The sequence below is a fragment of the Somniosus microcephalus genome, chromosome 1 (genome assembly GCF_052327205.1).
Source record: "Somniosus microcephalus isolate GS21.2 chromosome 1, FLI_Smic_1.0, whole genome shotgun sequence".
Taxonomy (NCBI): Eukaryota; Metazoa; Chordata; class Chondrichthyes; order Squaliformes; family Somniosidae; genus Somniosus; species Somniosus microcephalus.
The window spans coordinates 329,333,693-329,356,737 of NC_140987.1; the positions used below are offsets into that span (position 1 = coordinate 329,333,693).

Sequence of the window (23,045 nt, forward strand, 5' to 3'; positions counted from 1 at the left end):
GGAGGACCTCCTTCAGATATCACATATAAGTCCATTATTTGACTGTCTTCGCCCTTGTGGACCACTGCAACCTCTATTTTCCCGATGGGGTACACTCTTTGCCCCGTGTATGTTTCCAATATAATCCCCGTATCCTGTAGGGGAATATGTTGGAATAACTTTCCGTAATCTTTCTTATTTATGACCGTCAATGCCGATCCAGTGTCCAATTCCAGTTTTACTTGGACTCCTTCTATCTGAAGAGTGACCCAAATTGTCTGGAGGTCTGCACCCTTACCAGCGTTGAGTACTCTTAAGCTAGCCAGTTCATTACAGCTTAAGCTAGCCAGTTCATTACTGCTAGCGTCTGAATCGGACTCCTGTTCGGTCACCTTGTGTACCTTTGCGTATTTTCCTTGCGGTGACTTCTTGTTGCTGGTCTTCTTCCCTGACCTGCATACTCTAGCTATATGTCCAAGCCTACCACAAGTTCTACATTCTTGGTTTTTAAACCAACACTGGTTCTGATCATGCGTTGTCTTTCCACAACGATAACATTTGCCAGAACTCACACCCAATTTGTGTGCACTGAGCTCCGGTGACCGTAGCTGCATTACTGCCGTGCCTCTCGCTGCGGCTTCGTGTGCTGCTGCCATAGTGACCGCCTTCTCAAGCGTCAGCTCATTCTCCTCGAGCAGTCGCTTTTGTGTATCCTGTTTAAATAAACCACACACAAATTTGTCTCGAAGTGCCTCTGTCAGTCCCGTTCCAAACTGGCAATATTTCGCTAATTTACGCAATTCCAGCAAATAATCAGCATTGCTTTCATGCTGTAGCTGCCTTCTGTCGTAAAATTTAAATCGTTCCGCTAGCATCAGCGGCGTGGGGTTTAGATGATCTTTCAGGACAGTAACAATCTCATCGAACGTCTTATCCGCCGGTTCATCTGGTGATAACAGGTGTTTCAATTGCCCGTATGTCTTCGCACCCATTAAATTTAATAATGTTAGAGCTTTATCTTGGTCACGAATTTTATTGGCCTTACAATAATTTTTTACTCTTTCAACATATATGGCCCAATCTTCGAGGTCACTATCAAAGGTGCTAATATTCCCGTGTTTAGGCATTGTAGATTTGCAATTTCTCAGATTTTTTTTTTTTTTTTTACTGCTATCCAAGATGGCGGCTTCCCGCTCTTGCCGTCGTCCTCCGCCCACAAAATGGCGGTTTTCCCGCGCTTGGCGGTCTTCACCCGTCCCCCGACGCCGTCTCCCTTCGGCCCCCGAGTGCGGCCCTTATCTTCGCCGCGATCGCCCGAGTGCGGCCCTTATCAGCGGATGCGATCGCTGGATCGCGAAGCGGCTCTCGGCTCTTATCAGGAGATGCGATCGCTCCGTTGAAACGCCTCCCGCTCGAAGCGGCTCTCGCGCCCTATTCCTCCAGCTCCCCCAGCCCCGTTCGTGCGGCCAACGCGGTCGACTGCCTGTCGCGTCGCTGCCCGGCTCAGACAACGGCTTACCCACCACCAAGCTGGAGAAGAAGCTGACGGTCGCCGATGGAGGCTCTGAGGTCAGGATGTCTTCCAGTGGGGTGGAGAGGGTGGAAACCTCTCTGCAACGTCCTGGCTGTGGACGAAGCTGCCGTGGAGTGACTGCCGCAGGGTCCGAATCAGACTCGTCGCCAGTGTTAAATCTGTGAGTTGTTCAAGTAATTAATACTCAGACTTAATCAGTAACAATAAAACAGGTCTTTACTGGTTGGAGGTAGGGACTATACGTAGGTCTTTACTTCATGCCCACAGGCGGGAACTGAGGGGAGATCAGTACCCACAGTACTATTTATACCCCTATGGCCAGGAGTGGTACTGCGTATCACTACGCCCAACAAGTAGTGCAGTCCTGTCCATAGGTTCAAGTAGCACACATATTACATACACAACACAGACCTCATTACAGCCTTGGTCCAAACATGGACGAAGGAGCTAAGTTCCAGAGGTGAGGCGAGAGTGACTGCCCTTGACATCAAGGCAACATTTGACCGAGTGCGGCATCAAGGAGCCCTAGTAAAACTGAAGTCAATGGGAATCGGGGGGAAAACTCTCCACTGGCTGGAGTCATACCTAGCACAAAGGAAGATGTGGTGGTTGGAGGTCAATCATCATAGCCCCAGGACATCGCTGCAGGAGTTCCTCAGGGCAGTGTACTAGGCCCAACCATCTTCAGCTGCTTCGTCAATGACCTTCCCTCCAACATAAGGTCAGAAATGGGAATGTTCGCTGATGACTGCACAATGTTCAGTGCCATTCGCAACTCCTCAGATAATGAAACAGTCCATGCCCACTTGCAACAAGACCTGGACAACATTCAGGCTTAGGCTGATAAGTGGCAGGTAACATTTGCGCCACACAAGCGCCAGGCAATGACTATCTCCAACAAGCGAGAGTCTAACCACCGCCCCTTGACATTCAACGGCATTACCATCGCCAAATCCCCACCATCAACATCCTGGGAGTCACCATTGACCAGATACTTAACTGAACCAGCCACATAAATACTGTGGCAACAACAGCAGGTCAGAGGCTAGGTATTCTGCGGCGAGTGTCTCACCTCCTGACTCCCCAAAGTCTTTCCACCATCTACAAGGCACAAATAAGGAGTATAATGGAATACTCTTCACTTGCCTGGATGAGTGCAGCTCCAACAACACTCAAGAAGCTCGACACCATCCAGGACAAAGTAGCCCGCTTGATTGGCACCCCATCCACCACCTTAAACATTCACTCTCTCCACCACCGGCGTACTGTGGCTGCAGTGTGTACCATCTACAAGATGCACTGCAGCAACTCGCCAAGGCTTCTTCAGCAGCACCTCCCAAACTCGCGACCTCTACCACCTAGAAGGACAAGGGCAGCAGGTGCATGGGAGCACCACCTCCAAGTAACACGCCATCCTGACTTGGAAATATATTGCTGTTCCTTCATCGTCACTAGGTCAAAATCCTGGAACTCCCTCCCTAACAGCACTGTGGGAGTAGCTTCACCACACGGACTGCAGCGGTTCAAGAAGACAGCTCACCACCACCTTCTCAAGGGCAATTAGGGATGGGCAATAAATGCTGGCCTTGCTAGTGTTTTCCAGATCCCATGAACGAATAAAAGAAAAATTCATAGAATCCTAGATTCTTACAGCACAAAAGGAGGTCATTCCGCCCATCGTGTCTGTGCCAGCTCTTTGCTATCCAATTAGTCCCACTCCCCTGCTCTTTCCCCATAACCCTGAAAATGTATCCTTTTCAAGTATATATCCATTTCCCTTTGAAAGTTACTACTGAATCTGCTTCTGCCACCCTGAAGCAGTGCATTCCAGATCACAACAACTCGCTGCATAAAAAAAAAATTCTCATCTTCCCCCTGGTTATTTTTTCAATTATCTTAAATCTGTTTCGCCCAACATGATTCTGCATGAATGTAAGCTCACAGCAATGACTGGTTCTAGTATCAACATGTACTGAACAGCAAGAGTATGCAAACAGCAAGAGACTAAAGGAATGTTTTTTTAGGGACCTTTTCTCAGAACATGAAACAAAGATAAGCTCTAAAAGGCTATTACATAAGATTAGGGCTCATGGGATTGAGGGTAATATATAAGCTTGGATTGAGGATTGGTTAATGGAGAGAAAACAGAGAGTAGGAATAAACGGGTCATTTTCAGGTTGGCAGGCTATAACTAGTGGGGTACCACAAGGATCAGTGCTTGGGCCTCAGCTATTCACAATCTACATCAATGACTTAGATGAGGGGACCGAGTTTAATGTATGCACGTTTCCCGGTGATACATAGCTAGGTGGGAAAGTAAGCTGTGAGAAGGATGCAAAGAGGCTGCAAAGGGATAAAGACAGTGTAAGTGAGTGGGCAAGCAGGTGGTAGATGGAGTATATTGTGGGGAAATGTGAAATTATCCACTTTAATAGAAAAAATAAAAAAGCAGAATATTTTTTAAAAGTTGAAACACCAGTAAATGTTGGTATGCAAAGGAATTTGTATGTCCTTGTACTCGAATCACAGAAAGTTAACATGCAGGTACAGCAAGCAATTAGGAAAGCAAATGGTATGTTAGCCTATATTGCAAGGAGGTTGGAGTATAAGAATAAGGAAGTCTTGCTGCAATTTTATAGGGCTTTGGTGAGACCACACCTGGAGTATTGTGTACAGTTTTGGTAGCCTTACCTAAGGAAGGATATACTTGCTTTAGAGGGAGTGGATTGATTCCTGGGATGAGAAGGCTGTCCTATGAGGAGAGATTGAGTAGAACGGGCCCAAACTCTCTGGAGTTTAGAAGAATGAGAGGTGATCTCACTGAAACGTATAAAATTCTTTGAGGGCTTGACAGGGTAGATGCTGAGAGGCTGTTTCAGGACAATGGGTCAGCCATTTAGGACTGAGATGGAGAGATTTCTTCACTCAGAGGGCTGTGAATGCCCAGTTGTTGAGTATATTCAAGACTGAGAGCAATAGGTTTTTGCACACTAAGGGAATCAAGGGATATGGGGATCGGGCAGGAAGAAGAGTTGAGTTCAGCCATGATCTCATTGAATGGCTGAGCAGGCTCGAGGGGCCGTGTGGCCTACTTCTGCTCCTATTTCTTATGTTCTTATGTTTATGGTCCTGCACATTCCTCGGTTTCTATTTATAATTAGCAATGGGATTGGTACACCCTGTTCTGTGATACCAGTACAGTCGTTATGACCAAATTGGCAAATACACCAGTGGACACATTTAACATTCTATTGAAGCAAATATTTAGCATTACACACTGGTGCTCACTTTCTACCTAAGAATTACAGGAAGCTGAATCCACAGGTGTGCCCACATAGCAAGCAAGGTAGTAGAGAATACTGTGCCCAGATTGAGCATTTCATTCTTGTTTTTGGTTGCTCTAAATATATGCGAGATATTTACTTGCAGTGTCAGGCATGGCTCAGTTGGTAGCACCCTTGCCTCTGAATCAGAAGGTTGTTGGTTCAAGTCCTACTCCAGGGACTTGACACATGATCTAGGCTGACACTCCAGTGCAGTACGGAGGGAGTGCTGCACTACCAGAGGTGCCGTCTTTCAGATGAGGTATTAAATCAAGGCCCCATCATCCCTCTCAGGTGGATGTTAAAGATCCCATGGCACTATTTCGAAGAAGAGCAGGGGAATTATCCCTGGCGTTCTGGCCAATATTTATCCCTGAACCAACATCACTAAAACAGATTATCTGGTCATAATTACATTGCTGTTTGTGGGACCTTGCTGTGTGCAAATTGACTGCTATGTTTCCTACATTACTCTTCAAAGTACTTAACTGGCTGTAAAGCACTTTGGGGACATCCTGAGGTCATGCAAGACCCCACAGTTGGTCACAATCCCTTTAAATGTGCAGGAATCCATCTTGCATCATTTCACTCACCTGACCGTAAAAAGCAACTCGGAAAAATGTTCCCAGTAGTCTTCGCCCCGTGTGAAGGACAAGAATTATTTTCTTATAAGCTTCATTCAGTGTATTATAGATCAAAGCAAGTTTCTGAAATAAATAGAGAGAACAATTTATGGACAAGTTTGTACGAAATACTGGACAATATAAGAGGTGTGCTATGCTGTTTATAAATGAGGCACTGGGACAGGTCGCAGATTAGTACTCTGCACAGATACATGCAAGACACAGAAACAGAGTGTGTAAAAGGATGGGAACGTGAAAGAGTCAAAATTTGGCATTTCGGGTTTATTTACAACCCCCATATTTCACCAGCATCCAGATATTGGGGTTTGGTAGCAGTTATCTCTTCTGAAAATCTCGGAGATGTACAGCAGGGAGCCCGAGTTAGGATCAGGGCCTTAACTGACATTCCGACTAAAGACTAGTGCTTAGCTGGGAAGTGTTTTGTTGAAACTCCGCAGCGTGACAGAGTATCCCGGAGGGAAAGGCGGACAGGTGAACCAGGCGACGTATCCTGCTGACCACACATCCCGAGAGTCTACACAGAACCAGATTGATGGGGCTTTAAGGATTCTCAGGGCCTTGGGCACTAAGAGCATTGGGGGCCCCTCCGCAGCCCCACAAACTACCGCCCACGATCCATTAAAACACAATAGCCGGAATTTTCTCCAGAGAGGTGGGTTGGGGGGCAGGCGGCCTCCGAGGCAGACGGGAAACCCAGGAGGCCACCACATTCCAAACCCACCCTTTTTTTTTAAGGGAATATTCCAGCCAATGTCCATCTGCCTAAACCCCTCTGACAATCTTTTTAAATGCTAGAATAATTTAATCCAACAGCTCAATTAACTTTTTCTATGATAAATTTAATTGGGGGTGCTCATAATTGCTCAGGACCCTAGCGGAGGGGGCTATATTTCTCTGGATCCCCCTGGGGGGCGGGGCCTTTATTTCTCTGGATCCCCGGGGGGAGGGGCCTATATTTCTATGGATCCCCTGGGGGGAGGGGCCTATATTTCTCTGGATCTCCTGGGGGGTGGGGCCTATATTTCTCTGGATCCCTGAGGGGAGGGGCCTATATTTCTCTGGATCCCTGGGGGGCGGGGCCTATATTTCTCTGCATCTCTGGGGGGCGGGGCCTATATTTCTCTGCGTCTCTGGGGGGCGGGGCCTATATTTCTCTGGATCCCCTGGGGGGAGGGGCCTATATTTCTCTGGATCCCTGGGGGAGGGGCCTATATTTATCTGGATCCCTGGGGGAGGGGCCTATATTTCTCTGGACCCCTGGGAGGAGGGGCCTATATTTCTCTGGATCCCCAGGGGGGAGGGGCCTCTATTTCTCTGGATCCCTGGGGGAGGGGCCTCTATTTCTCTGGATCCCTGGGGGGGGGCCTATATTTCTCTGGATCCCTGGGGGGGGGGGGGCCTATATTTCTCTGGATCCCTGGGGGGCGGGGCCTATATTTCTCTGGATCCCTGGGGGGAGGGGCCTATATTTCTCTGCATCTCTGGGGGGAGGCGGGGCGAAAGGGGCCTATATTTGACTCTTGCAACATAAGACCATTACAGATCAACTTACACTTAAACAAAATGACTTTCCAGTTCTAGTTGCCGGTAGGTAGGAAATAAATGCAAGGCCCTGACAGTGCGATACATGAGCAGGAAACACTGGGCTCTGCGCTTCAAAATGCATAGCGGGCGCGTACCTCAAATTCTCTCCGCTTCTCATAGATGGGAATGATGAACTTGTAAATCACCGCTATTAACTCATAGCGCTCCGCATTCCACAGCCCGTCTGCACACCTCTCCAACAACTCTACCAGGACATCCTGCAGATAACACAGAATATTAAATATTCAACCATAGATGCAGTTGGAATATTCAAATAGTACCAAACCTGTGTTGGATCAAAGACCATAAACCACTTGGGTAAACCTTTGATTGTGTTCAGCTGTAACTAAATTTGTTTTGTTTTCATTTTGGGGATGGCAGGGTTAGATCTTTTAATATTCAATAAACTAAAAAAGACATGTATTTATATAGCGCCTTTCAGGACCTCAGGACACCCCCAAAGTGTTTTACAGCCAATGAATTATTTTTGAAGTGTAGTCACTGTTGTAATGTAGGAAACACAGCAGCCAATTTGTGCACAGCAAGCTTCCACAAACAGCAATTTTACAATGACCAGGTAAGCTGTTTTTAATAATATTGGTTGTTGGGATAAATATTGGCCCAGGACACCGGCAATAACTCCCTTGTTCTTCTTCAAATATTGCCATGGGATCGTTTATGTCCACCTGGAGAGGGCAGATGGAGCCTCGGTTTAATGTCGCATCCAAAAGACGACACCTCTGACAGTGCAGCACTCCCTCAGTACTGCACTGGGAGTGTCAGCCTGGATTAAACTAGGTTTCAAAGCTTCAGTTACAAGGGTATCAGGACTGTGGGCCATTGGAACATTTGTTGGGAGGATAAGGCTTGGTGATCAGGTGCCACTTATCTCAGGATAGCCAGCAATTGTCTCACCCCTTTGTGTTCTTGAAACCGATCCAGTCGGCCAAAGGCCGTACATTGCACCTATGCATGTTTATTGTTAGATTCACCAAACAAAAATACACTTACTCCAAACTTGTCACAGAATGATGGAACAGATGTCTCTCCACCCTGACCTGAAATACATGTTTCATATAAACCCCCCTTGGCAGTTTGCTTAATCAGGGATACTTGTGACCACCTATTTGGAGCCCAGATGGCTGCCACCATCCACTCGCCACGGTCTTCGTGCCCTATAACATCAGCAGTGGATGTACACTTCATCACACTGGATTTGGGCTCTTTCCCAAGTCTTCATTTGTGTTCACTGTGTAAAAGGCAGTTTGTACAAGGATTCTACATCTTTGCTGAACTGAAATTGCACACTGTAAATGGCCTAGTGTGCTACAGGACCAACAAAATTAACAAGCGATTAAAATCGAGGAGACACAAGAGGCCCAAATTGGAGCAACGCAGATATCTTGGGGGGTTGTAGGGCTGGAGGAGGTTACAGAGTTAGGGAGTGGCGAGGCCATGGAGTGATTTGAAAACAAGGATGATAATTTTAAAATTGAAGTATTGTTTAACCGGGAGCCAATGTAGGTCAGCGAGCACAGGGGTGATGGGTGAATGGGAGCTGGTGAGAGTTATGATATGGGCATTTTGGATGAGTGCAAGTTTATGGAGGGTGGAAGATGGCAGGCCGGCCAGGAGAACATTGGAATAGTTGAGTATAGAAATAACAAAGGCGTGGATGAGGGTTTCAGCAGCGGACAAGCTGAGGCAAGGGTGGAGTCGGGCGATGTTACGGAGGTGGAAGTAGGCGGTCTTGGACGACAAAATTCTTAAAGCTACAGCTACCTGAAGCCAACTTTTAAAAACACAATTGCCCTGTTTAGTCACAGTCACGTATCTGAAAAATAAATGTAACCCAGAAGATTTCCTAAATTGATCCAGGAGGGAAATTCTGCTTCCATCACAGTGGGGATGGATATCACAGGCTGTGACCACAAAAATGGGCTGATGGGGGTTCCTTGCCAAAATGGATGCATTAAGCCTTAAAAGAAAAATGATTAAAGCCTTGGTTATTTTTTTAAAAATAAATTGAAGCTTGCCCAGAGTAGTTAAATTGAGCTACAGTTTGTCCCCCATTGTACATTAATGTTGAGAACTGCTGTATTTAAAGATAGGAAGCGCTAGAACCATTTCTTGGGCACCATATTTATCAAGCGCTCCCAGATAAGGTATAGCAGAGTCAGGTGCAGTAAAGCTCCCTTTACTCTGTCCCAGCAACATGCCTCAGGTTCACCCACCCCTCAAGAGCACCCCCTTTCATTCCCCACATGACCTGGAGCGAGATGGCCATCTAGTGCCAAATGAAGGGCCTGTGTGTGCTGTAGGCCCATGCTCAGTAAGAGCAGGGTGGAGACTGCCCAAATTCAGTTCACATCAGATCCTGCGAGTCAGCAGAGTCTGGGCTGTACTTGGACACAGGTGTCAGAAGTGAAAGGCCGCTGTGCCACATAGTTCCCCATTAGTGGCTTTTGGTCTTGAAGTTCCTTAAACACCACACTATCAGGCCACCCGCCGAGGTAAAGGCACTGAAGCAGGGCCCGGCCTAGAAACAACAAACTCGACACTTTGCATATTTCCATTGTAAGATGGAAAAGAGCAGCCACACACGATTGCTGATCAGAGTGGCACTGGATCACTGAGCTGGAAAAAAAACACTAAACGAGAATGGCAAATTTCAGCTTAAGCAGAGTTTAAACCACAGAGTGGAAATGTTGTACGAATGGAAGGCGAGGGAAAATACGCAGCTCTCAACATTGTGATGGGGAGGGGCTAAGCAAGGGAACGGAATGATTATACTTGGATTGAAGAATGAGTATATATACAGGAACATTCCATAATATTGTGTGTGCGTATGTATGTTGCATTGATACTACCAACAAACAAATTTGCATTTATATGGCATCTTTCATAATCTCAGGATGTTCCATAGCAGTCCACAGCCATTGGATTACTGTTTGAAGTGTAGTCACTGTTGTAATGTAGGGAAACGCACAGCAAGCTCCCACAAACAGCAATGAGATAATGACCAGATAATCTGCTTCATTAATAATGCCGGTTGAGGGATAAATGCTGTCCGCGACAGAAGGAGAACTCCCCTGCTCTTTTTCTGAATGGTGCCATGGGACCTTTTACCTCCTGAGGGGACAGATGTGGCCTTGGTTTAACGTCTCATCTGAAAGACGGCACCTTTACAACATAGCACTCCCTCAGTACTGCATTGGAATGCCAGTCTCGATTATGTGCTCAAGCCTCTGTAGTGGGACTTGTACCTACGAGCTTCTGACTCAGATGAGAGTCAAGGCTGACCCTGGACTAAAAAATGAAATCCAAACAGGTATGCCAAGACTGGCAATCATGTCTCCTTTAAACCACACACATTTTATAGGATGGTCAACACAGCAACTAGTATGTAACATAGGCAGTAATATCTGAAAAGAATCTCCCAAAAGGGAACTCAAATAACCACAAGAAATCAAAGGTTGTGGAACTAAGTCAGTGATCTCTAAACCACAGTTAAGGTAAGAGGTCTACCAGGACTGCTGATATGGAGAACTCAGCAGTGAGCAAGTACACAGAATGCCAATTTCACATCAGTTCAACAGTTGACTGGGACAGTGGTATAAGATGGGAGAATGGAATTTAAAGATCTTGATGTATGCTTGAAGAGGTGACTCATATTGGTGGTAATGAAAGTTCTCGCCTATTTGAGAGCAGCGTCGAGATGACGCATTTCCAAGTTGGGGTATCAGGGGGCTGGCTGAAGGGTAGAAAGGAAAGATATTGCATTTATACAGTGCCTTTAATGACCTTAAAACATCCCACAGCACTTCGCAACCATTAAAATACTTTTTGAAGTGTAGTCATTGTTGCAACGTAGGGAAAATTGGCAACAAATATGCGCACAGCAAGATCCCATAAACAGCAATGAAATACATGACCTGATCGTTTGTTTTAGTGATGTTGGTTGAGGGGTAACTATTGGCCAGGTCACGAGGGATAGCTCCCCTGCTCTTTTTCTAAAGACTGCCATGGGATCTTTTATGTCCACCTAAGAGAGCAGACGGGGCCTCAGTTTAAATATCCCATCCGAAAGACAGCACCTCCGACTGTACTGCACTGGAGTGTCAGCCTAGATTTATGTGCTCAAGTCTCTGGAGTGGGACTTGAACCCACAACCTTCTGACTCAGAGGCGAGAGCGCTACCACTGAGAACAGTAGGAGGCCATTCAGCCCTCGAGCCGGTTACACCGGAACAGGAGGAAGCCATTCAGCCCCTCGAGCCTGTTACACCGGAACAGGAGGAGACCATTCAGCCCCTCGAGCCTGTTACACCGGAACAGGAGGAGACCATTCAGCCCCTCGAGCCTGTTACACCGGAACAGGAGGAGACCATTCAGCCCCTCGAGCCTGTTACACCGGAACAGGAGGAGGCCATTCAGCTCCTTGAGCCTGTTACACCCGAACAGGAGGAGACCATTCAGCCCCTTGAGCCTGTTACACCCGAACAGGAGGAGGCCATTCAGCTCCTTGAGCCTGTTACACCCGAACAGGAGGATGCCATTCAGCCCCTTGAGCCTGTTACACCGGAACAGGAGGAGGCCATTCAGCCCCTCGAGCCTGTTACACCGGAACAGGAGGAGGCCATTCAGCCCCATCAGCCTGTTACACCAGAACATGAGGAGACCATTCAGCCCCTTGAGCCTGTTACACCGGAACAGGAGGAGGTCATTCAGCCCCATGAGCCTGTTACACCGGAACACGAGGAGACCATTCAGCCCCTTGAGCCTGGTTACACCGGAACAGGAGGAGGCCATTCAGCCCCTTGAGCCTGTTACATGGGAACAGGAAGAGGCCATTCAGCCCCTTGAGCCTGTTACATGGGAACAGGAGGCCATTTAGCCCCTCTAGCCTGTTACACCAGAACAGGAGGAGGCCATTCAGCCGCTCGAGCCTGTTACACAGGAAGAGGAGGAGGCCATTCAGCCCCTCGAGCCTGTTACACAGGAACAGGTGGAGGCCATTCAGCTCCTCTAGCCTGTTACACCGGAACTGGAGGAGGCCATTCAGCCTCTTGAGCCTGTTACACAGGAAGAGGAGGAGGCCATTCAGCCCCTCGAGCCTGTTACACAGGAACAGGTGGAGGCCATTCAGCCCCTCGAGCCTGTTACACCGGAACTGGAGGAGGCCATTCAGCCCCTCGAGCCTGCTGCACCATTCTATTAGATCATGACTGATCGAAGCCTCAATGTATTTTCCCACCTGAGCTCCGAACCCTTGATAACCTTACCTAACAAAAATCTGTCAACTTCAATCTTGAAAGCTCCAATTGCTCCCAGCATCCACAGACGTTTGTGGGAGAGAATTCCAGATATCCACTACCCTTTGTCTGAAAAAGTACTTCCTGATTTCACTCCTGAATGGCCTGGCTCTAATTTTAAGATCATGTCTCCCTGTTCTGGATTCCCCCACCAGAGGAAATAGTTTCTCTGCAACTACCCTATTGAATCCCTTCAACATTTTAAACACCTTGATTAGATCACCCCTCAACCTTCCAAACTCACTAGACAGGAACATTGCTAGGTTTGTAGAGCTTTTAATTTCATAAAGTCGTCTCGCTTCTATTGAGAACCCAATGTGTAGGGGGGTCTAGGTCCGGAGACAGGAACAACCAAGGTTGAAACACTAGTACAGAAAACAAACTGGTTAGATGATGCAAAGTTTGGATTTCAAAGGCTTATGGATTGGAGGAAAGACCAAGGGAGGCGAGGAGTGCTGTGATTTTGAGGGTCGGAGGATGTTTGAGCTATAGTGAAGGATGTCGTGATGAGTCTAGATTTCAACACTCTGAGGTGGAAGAACAAGCGGAACCATAAATGTAACCAGGCAGAATCTGAAACCAGTTAAAGAACAGATAGAAATTTAAACCGCAAATGCTGAAAACCCCAAATAAAAACATAAAAGGCTGGAAATTCATAGCTGGGCAGTCAGCTATGAGAATGAGGAAGATAAGTCACCATTTCAGGGGCGGCCCCTTATGTTCTGATGAAAGAAATGTGTTTTTCTTTCTCAGCTACTGACTGCCTTGTTGTGCATTATCCAGCATTTTCGGTTTTTCATTATGCCATAGATTCTTACAGCACAGCAGGAGGCCATTCGACCCATCATGCCTGTGCCGGCTCCCCTGCTCTTTCCGCATAGCCCTGAATACACATGCCATGTGTATTTTTTTCCCGTGACCTTCTCACTGACTTTCACTGGGACAACAGGGAAATTCTACTAAGAGCAGGAGGCTGACTGGGTAATCTAGTGGATTGCTCTCTGTTTGTGCAGCAGCAATGGGCTGTGCGATCCAAATCTCTATTCCAAATGGAGAGATAATTATGAAAAACAAATAGGACTCATTTACAAGTTGCTATTGTCTACTCTGAGAAGGAGGAAACATTATGGGCCAGAACTTACTGTAACCGGGCGCTGTTCATTAGAAATTAAATGGGCAAGGGCACCTTGCACTGGACGGTACTGTAGGAGATCCAAATGGCGCTGAGCCCTCTACAGGGCATCTGGGACCTGTGGGAACTGGGCAAGCAACTGTGTGTCTGCTTAACCAATCAGATTGAAGAATTGTTAAATGACCAGTCTGAACCAGGAAGTGTAAATTAGGGTGGGTGAATTCAATATCAAATCAGGTACAGAAAGAGAAATAAAGAGAGAGGAAAGGAAGATGGATTAGGAGAAAGAGAAAAATTAACTAACATTTCAAAAAAAATCTCCAAGTAAAATCTGAAGGAATAAGACTCCACACTTTTAAAAGTTAATTTTCAGAGCCAGAGTGGTTGACTGGCTATAATTAACACTTATCACATCGTTAAAAAAGGTACTCAGACTGAAATGAACAAGGTTTAACTTTCTGTGGCGAGTTTAGTCTATATCTACAGTGCAAGTACAGCAACTTCACGCAGTTCAATACATTTGAATGGGGAGCCAGACAGCAAGATGCCGTTTTCGCCCAGCTTACGGAGGAGTGGTGCTTTTCAGACAGCAACTTCCCGATGAACCGCGCATCTGCCCTCGTCTGAAGTTGCTGTGTGATTTGCGCATAAATAACGGTGAGCACCATTAGCCTCACCGTTATTTTTACAGTAAATTCTGGCCTAATCTTGCCTATGGCAACCATCTAAAGACAGTCCCAATATAAAAGAATAATTTACATGCTGACTCGTACTAAAGAGTTTGGGGGAGAAATTCGGTATCGCCCCATTTGGGGCACAATTATCGGCCGGGCGCAAAGTTTAGTGCCCGGCGCATATTATTGCCGCCTACTGCTAAATTGGTCTGTTTCGCCCCTGGAGCTGATTGCAGCGCTAAATCAGGCTCTGCACGACTCTCTTAAGGCGCTAAGCCAGAGGGGCGAGGCGCTAACTCAGAGGGCGGGCACAGCGTAGGTGCTGTCAGTTAGCGATTGCACACAGACACGCTGGCGCCGGTCAGCCCTTAAAGGGGAGGGTCGATCTTGATTTGCAACCGCACCCTGCGCATCAGAGCCCTGAATCTCGGCCTGGACAGACCTGTTGCCAAATCCTGCAGCCAAGGACCATGGAGAGGGCCAGGGAACGAGCACAGCGTTTCAGCGAGGGGGCCTTGGAGGCTCTGGTTGCCGCGGTGGAGCGCAGGCGATCTCTCCTGTACCCAGAGAGTGGCAGGAGGCCTCTGCCCAGCGAGTACTGAAAAGTTTGGAGGGAGGTGGCTCACAGAGTGACCTCCAGCAGCATGGTGCCTAGGACCCCTGTGCAATGCAGGAAGAAGTTCAACGACCTCACTCGGGTCGTCAGGGTGAGTGCCTTTTTCAGAAACCTCTTCATCCCTTCATCTCGACCTCGCTTTATGACCAAAGGGTCTTGAAAGCCCCAATGCCCAGCACTCCTCCAACACCTATGGCCCTTTCAGGAAACTCACACGCACATTCAGCACTGTGCATACAGTAAGGGCTATTCGACCATGGGAGGCATTTCAGCCAAGATCATGGCTGCATCTTTACTCAGACCCCGTCCTTTTTCTTGCAGGGCAAGCTGGCGCATAATAGGAGACAGCAGCAATGGACCAGGGGAGGCTGGCCTTACCTTCAAGCCCTGACTGATCTGGAGCAGCGAGTCCACCGGATTGTGGCAAGCCGGATGCTTGGCCCCGTCGCCACTGGAGACGCCAACCCCGTTCTGGCCAGCAATGGTAAGGTCATCACCTTTTTGACTTCTCTCCTTCCACTTGTTCCTCACAACAGCATCCTTTGACACTCTCAATCCAAATCAGTACATCGCTGCACTCATGTCTCCCTTGCTGCCACCCTGTCCTCACGCTAAAGCCACTCTTGTACCTCCCTGCTTTCACATGCTGATTCACCAGGTGAGGAGACGGGACTCAAGCTGCCATTGGGAGTGAATCTGAAGGTGAGGAGGAAGAGGAAGCCAGACCATCAGCGCAACCCTCTGCTGAGGCAGCCCATGGCCATACTGGGGACACGCCTTCCCTGGAGGGGAGCCGGGGGGGGAATGGTCTGATGAGGGTGAAGCTCCAGGACCCAGCAGGCTGCAGCAACGCGAGGGGGTAGGGAAGCTCGGGGACCTTCTCCCCGGACGGAGAGTGTGGCCTCGAGTCCTGCTACAGTGAGCGCAGACGAGGTGCGGCTCCTCGCTGAAATGAGCGCCCAGGCGGAGCAAAGGCACACTGAGCTCATGGCTGCAGTGGCAAGGATGCCCGAAACCATTGAGTCACTGGCAAGGAGTGCCCAGGACTTCGGTGCAGCACAGGCATCTGCCACGCAAATGCTAAGTGCTGCAATGCAGTCAGTGGGTGGTCTCATGCAGACGCAGATTGAGGCCACGCGAGCACTAACTGCTGTCACCCTCGCTGGATCAGGCAGGTTTCCCCAGGGCCCTCACCGCGCTGCAGCAGGCCAGCAATCTGTGCTCCCGCAGATTGCTCCGCATGCTGAAGTGCTGCCCCGTGGGAGTGCCAGTGTGTCGGTCGAGCGGGGAGTTGCTGTCCTCTCTCAGGAGGACAGCATTCCTGCTGCCAGCACTATCACTTCTCCACTGCAGTTGCCACAACCTGTAGGACAGACTGCCGCCGCCCATGCAGAGTTGGAGCAGTCAGCAGCCGGGCCCTCCAGGCCCAGAGCTGGTCCAAGCCGTCCCTCAAGGGCATCTGCAGTCTCAGTTTCTGACACTCAGCAGCCTTCCCCCAACCTTGCTGCAGCCACTGGAGTCCCAGTGCGGAGGAGCTGCAGGGTGGGAAGGGGGCAATTTCGCAAGGGAAGCAGATCACCCTCGAAGAGCAAAAAGTAGGTGGTGTGGCAAAATGTTGTTCATTGTTTTATTGAAGGCCGAGGATCGTGGTCATATATTTTTTAATGTTTTGGAGGCCGAGGATCGTGGTCATATATTTTTTAATGTTTTGGACATTGTCTCCAGGTTGTGAGAGCCAGTTATGTGGTTGACTGTTTTTTTGTGTGTTTCTTTCTATTACTTTGTCATGCAGGAAGGATACACAGTTTGGTAAATAAAGAAGTGTCTTTATTCAAAATGACCATGTTTGCTCTTTGCACTCATTGTTGCCTTGACCGGCTTAGGGGTTGCGGCATGGTTCCATTCAGGTTCTTTGAATGGCAGAAGCCGTTCTCTCAGAGTGGGCCTAGGAGCGACTTGCTATAAGCCTTTAACGGACGGCCCTTGCACTTTGTGCCTCCCTCCCGTCTTGGTGCTGCTGCTGCTCCTCCTCCTCTGCTGGTGCTCCAAGGCCGGGTGGCATTGGCTGGGTCCTGAGGATTGCCAGGTTATGCAGCATGCAGCACCCAACAACGAAGTGGGAGACTCGCTCAGCCGAGTATTGCAGGGCTCCTCCAGAGTGGTCCAAACAGCGGAACAGTTGCTTGAGCACGCCGATTGTGTGCTCAACGATGTTCCTGGTAGCTTGATGGCTCTCGTTGTATCGTTCTTCTGCAGGGTTACTGGGCGAACGGAGCGGAGTCATCAGCCAGGTGCACAGAGGATACCCTTTGTCCCCGAGAAGCCAGCCTCCTGGGTGAAGCGGGGCCTCGAAAAGGTCTGCCACAGAAGTCTGGCGCAGGATGAAGGCATCGTGGCTACTGCCTGGAAAGTGGGCATTGACAGCGAGTATCAGCTGTCTGTGGACACAGACCAACTGGACGTTCAAGGAATGGAAGCCCTTTCGGTTGCAGAAATCCTCGGCATTCTCTTGCGGCGCCCGCAAAGCCACATGGGTGCAATTAATGGCGCCCTGCACCATGGGGAAGCCCGCTATTCTTGCAAAGCCCGCTGCGTGCTCTTGCTGCTTGTCTGGGGTCATGGAGAAAGAGATGTACTCTCGTCTCCTTTTAAAGAGGGCATCTGTGACTTGACGGATGCAGCAATGCACCGCGAACTGGGAGATATTGGCAATGTCCCCAGTAGCAGATTGAAAGGAGCCGGTGGCATAAAAGTTGAGAACCACTGTTATCTTCACTGCCACCGACAGAGACGTCCTGCTCCTCAGTTGAGGCTGCAGATCTGGCTGAAGCAGATGGCAGAGCTCAGTGACCAGCTCCTTGCTGAATCGCAGCCTTCGCCAACACTGCTCCTCAGACATATTGATGTATGAGAACTGTTGGCGAAAACCCCTCGGAGGGTAAGGTCTCCTGTACCGACGCCTGTTGGCCCTCCTCCGTCTGGCCATGATTGGCACTCTCTCTCTGCATCTCTGTGCCCTCTCAATGTGATGGAGAAGTACGACGTTCCCATCCATTGCATGTGGGCAATCAAAGTTATGCCGGTGAAAAAGCAAACCATCTACAAAGTTATGGTCAGAAGCCAAAACTACCTCAGACAGCATTGACTCAATGCAGAAGTCTCTCTTTCTCCCTTTGTCTCTCTGCAAATCTCTCTCTCAGAATGAGTGGTCCAAAAATGGCTACCACACAGAAGACAGGGAGAGCCCCCTTTAAATAGCGATCCCCCAGCGACTGGGAAGCGTTCCAGTCAACCTGTTGTTGGTAGCGACAGGCGGAAAGGAGGGGGGCACCACTGAATTTCTGGTTCGGGCGCCCCAAGGGCGTTGCACTCTGGAATGACGTCATGATCTGCGTGCGCAGGACAGCGGGCGTTATGGTTTAGCGCCGCTGCTAAATGTCCGCTCAATTTCACGAGAGGCGCAGGTATCGCCCGCCTAGGCGCGAGTTCATTAGCGCCCCATTTATCGCCCTCTTAAGGTGCTAATGGGTGGCGCTACCAACTGAATTGCTTCCCCTTTGTCTGTTAACAGAGGCCACCTGAAGATAAACTTCGGCAACATTATCGATTCTTTTACTCTTCTAAAAACTTCCCTTTCAATTTTATTCTTTTTTTTAAGTTGGCTTTCTAATTTCGCGATGTTCTCTTCTTTGTTTGGAGCTCAAAATGGGCGTAGGGTGATAGTCATCGATCGCTGTGGTTGTGGAAGGAATCGATGGTACAGTTTTGCCGATGCTTTGCCATACGCCCTGCAATTACAGGTGTCAGCCCTGGCTCAGTGGGCAGCACTCTCGTCATTGAGTCAGAAGGTCGTGGGTTCAAGCCCCACTCCAGAGACTTGAGCGCAAAATCTAAGCCGACACACCCAGCGCTGTACTGAGGGAGTGCTGCACTGTTGGAGGTGCCGACTTTCAGATGACACGTTAAACCGAGGCCCCATCTGCTCTCTCAGGTGGATGTAAAAGATCCCGTGGAATGAAGCAAAGAAGAGCAGGGGAGTTCTCCCCGGTGTCCCAGCCAATATTTATCCCTCAACCAACATAACAAAAACAGATTATCTGGTCATTATCACAATGCTGTTTGTGGCAGCTTGCTGTGCACAAATTGGCTGCCACGTTTCCCACATTACAACAGTGACCACACTTTTAAAAGTAGTTAATTGTCTGTAAAGTGCTTTGGGACATCATGAGCTCATGAAAGATGCTGTATAAATGCAAATCTTTATGTTTCTTTCTTTGCCACACTGCTCCAGCTGCTGCACTTTCACTTCCACTTTTCTTCTTTCATTTTTTTCCCTCTACCTGTTGCTGAATTTTCTTGGAAGGTTGCAATTCTAGGCTGTAGGTAAATGAGTCAAAGCAGGGCACTGGCAGGGACTCCACACAAGGGAGATAACGACGAGTGTTACGTGGCAACTGGAGGAGTGAACTGAACCACAAATTTCAACACAGTTCCTCAAAAAAAAATTAAAATCTAGTCCTGCTCTGCTGAAAAGTACTTTAAAATTACCCGTTTAAAACAAAATATAGATTTTATAGTTAAGATAAAACATTAGCAAAAGATGTGATGATGCTGATAAATAGTCTGGGGTCGGGAGCACAGTCTGGATGTTATCATGGAGCTGTTTTTAAACTGGCATGTCACTTTCAGCCTTTTGCTCAATACATTCTCGCAATTTCCCTAAATAAGGATCAGCCATGATCTAATTGAATGGCGGAACAGACTTGAGGGGGTGACTGGCCTCCTCCTGTTCCAATGCCCCTATATTCTGAGATTAATTAGAAGCTAATTGCTGTTGCTCAGGAAAGTCCGTCTCTAGATTGCCAAGTGTTCAGAAATCGCGATCTCCTAGCTTTGGGACGCTGTCAACTTATCGAGGTCAGGGGAAAGGGGGCTGGCTTTCTGTTTAGAACAAGAGAGATGGGCAATATGTCGCTGTTTTACTAATATGATATTTAAACTTATCAAGTGTAAGTGTGACACATACTTCATAACACTTTCGAGCGCGACATAACAAGCTCTTTCTATGTATAGTTGGACAGACACTCAGATCATGAGTAATTTTAAAACACCAGCCCACTTAGTCAGTTATCGGAGATAGACATCACAACACATATTCTCAACTTTTCTCAGCTGAAAGTCATACCCCGACTGGGTTCATCATTTACATTAGAATGTAGATGACAGGGCGCTATGATAGAGGCGCTATGATAGAAGTGTTTAAAATTATGAAAGGATGGGACAGGGTGGATAGAAGCAGACAGTTTCCCGCAGTTAATACCCCGAGAATGAAAGAAAAGTAAGTGTAATAAAACCATTAGCATGACATTGTGCAGTGTTCTGAAAGGATAAGGAGAGGGCTACAATTATTACACTGTCATATGGAATGAATTGATTTGTTTAAATTAGCAAAAGCTAAGTTGATTTCTTAACTTCCTATTCCTGATTGGTGTTCAGCTTCTCTTGCTGGAAGGAAATGTGGGGTCAGGGTCTGGATCAACTCTCAGGACCCACCTGATGAAGTAGCTTGGCCTGGAAACACCATTCAGGCCCATCCTTGAAGGATGACCACTTGGGTTTTGCACTGGAGGGCTGCAGAGGCCCATGGAACAGCGTCCCAGCATTAATGACTGGCTCGGGGAAGGGGTAGACAACTGTATGGGCGAGAAAAGATAAACATCTAGTCGGTGGTTATGAGTAAACCTTTTGATGAAGAAGTAACAGATCAGCTTGGCTCCATTGATAGCACTCTCTGTTTTGGATTACTCCAGGTCCAGAGCACATAATCCAGGCTGAAACTATAGTGCAAGGAAGAGGGAATGCTGCATTCCTGGAGCAGCCATCTCCCTTAAACTGGGAACCCACCTGCCTGTTCTAGTGATTCAGATAGAGGTAGCAGATCCAATAGCACTACTTGATGATGAGGAGCGAGTTGTCCTGGCTAACAATTTTCCCTCAGCCACTTCATAAGAAGTCAGCGGAGATGTTTCGCTGGTATGAATTGAGGGAAGAATGTTGGCTGAGACATTGGGAGAACTCCCTGTTCCTCTTCCAATAGTGGTATGGGATCTTTAATGTCCAACTGAATAAACCAACAGGTCCTTGATTTATGGTCAGATCGGAAATACGGTGGAACCAACAGTGCAACACTACTCCCTCAGTACTCCAATGAAGTGACAACCTAGATTATGGGCTCAAGTCTCTGGAACCCAGAACCTTCAGACTCAGAGGTGAGAATGCTATCAACTGAGAAGATTGATGATGCCAGGATGATCAGCGAAAACCGAGTCGTTCAAAGACCATGAATTTAGTTTTCACACTCGTGCTGTACTTCTTGGAGATGCATATAGGAATGGATAAAATAGCAAATCACTGTTGAAACCTTACCTCAGTGTAGTGGACATCTTGCATTCCTGCATCCTCTTTCATTGCAGCTTCTTCCTCAATGTTGGGAGTTATTGCTTTGAAAGCTGTGCAGCCTTTAGGAAACGATTCTGAGAGGGGGGGGAAAAAACACTACTTTAAACATAGACACATTAAATGTGTATTTTATCTCAACCGCTGTCACTTATACAGGCCTGTACAAGACATCAACTGACAGACTGTGGAGCATTTATGACGAAAGGTCGTCGACCTGAACCGTTAACTCGGTTTCTCTTTTCGCAGGTGCTGCCTGACCAGCTGAGGGTTTTCCAGCATTTTCTGTTTTTATTTTCAATTTCCAGCATCGGCAGTATTTTGCTTTCGAGTCCATGTAGTAGGACCTACTCCCTCCGATAGAATCTACATTGTTCCAGTCCATGGAGTAGGGCCTACTTCCTCAGATAGAATCTACATTGTTCCAGACCATGGAGTAGGACCTACTCCCTCCAATAGAATCTACATTGTTCCAGACCATGGAGTAGGACCTACTCCCTCCGATAGAATTTACATTGTTCCAGTCCATGGAGTAGGACCTACTCCCTCCGATAGAATCTACATTGTTCCAGACCATGGAGTAGGACCTACTCCCTCCGATAGAATCTACATTGTTCCAGACCATGGAGTAGGACCTACTCCCTCCGATAGAATCTACATTGTTCCAGTCCATGGAGTAGGACCTACTCCCTCCGATAGAATCTACATTGTTCCAGTCCATGTAGTAGGGCCTACTCCCTCCGATAGAATCTACATTGTTCCAGACCATGGAGTAGGACCTACTCCCTCAGATAGAATCTACATTGTTCCAGACCATGGAGTAGGACCTACTCCCTCCAATAGAATCTACATTGTTCCAGTCCATGGAGTAGGACCTACTCCCTCAGATAGAATCTACATTGTTCCAGTCCATGGAGTAGGACCTACTCCCTCAGATAGAATCTACATTGTTCCAGTCCATGGAGTAGGACCTACTCCCTCAGATAGAATCTACATTGTTCCAGTCCATGGAGTAGGACCTACTCCCTCCGATAGAATCTACATTGTTCCAGTCCATGGAGTAGGACCTACTTCCTCAGATAGAATCTACATTGTTCCAGTCCATGGAGTAGGACCTACTTCCTCCGATAGAATCTACATTGTTCCAGTCCATGGAGTAGGACCTACTCCCTCCGATAGAATCTACATTGTTCCAGTCCATGGAGTAGGACCTACTCCCTCCGATAGAATCTACATTGTTCCAGTCCATGGAGTAGGACCTACTCCCTCAGATAGAATCTACATTGTTCCAGTCCATGGAGTAGGACCTACTCCCTCCGATAGAATCTACATTGTTCCAGTCCATGGAGTAGGACCTACTCCCTCAGATAGAATCTACATTGTTCCAGACCATGGAGTAGGGCCTACTCCCTCCGATAGAATCTACATTGTTCCAGTCCATGGAGTAGGACCTACTCCCTCCAATAGAATCTACATTGTTCCAGACCATGGAGTAGGACCTACTCCCTCCGATAGAATCTACATTGTTCCAGACCATGGAGTAGGACCTACTCCCTCCGATAGAATCTACATTGTTCCAGTCCATGTAGTAGGACCTACTCCCTCCGATAGAATCTACATTGTTCCAGTCCATGGAGTAGGACCTACTCCCTCCGATAGAATCTACATTGTTCCAGTCCATGGAGTAGGACCTACTCCCTCCGATAGAATCTACATTGTTCCAGTCCATGGAGTAGGACCTACTCCCTCCGATAGAATCTACATTGTTCCAGACCATGGAGTAGGACCT

At 47.9% G+C, this 23,045-nt stretch overlaps 1 protein-coding gene across 1 annotated transcript in view; it reads right to left on the minus strand.

Annotated features, from left to right (window-relative positions):
* Positions 1-23,045, minus strand: part of LOC147124903 (dedicator of cytokinesis protein 11-like) — a 458,563-nt gene that overhangs the window by 27,352 nt on the left and 408,166 nt on the right. Inside the window, exons 45-47 of the mRNA XM_085994653.1 lie at positions 21,227-21,333; positions 7,160-7,282; positions 5,430-5,543 (exon numbers count right to left, since the gene is read on the minus strand). Coding sequence (XP_085850779.1) covers positions 5,430-5,543; positions 7,160-7,282; positions 21,227-21,333 — 344 coding nt within the window. The remainder of the gene's footprint in view (positions 1-5,429; positions 5,544-7,159; positions 7,283-21,226; positions 21,334-23,045) is intronic.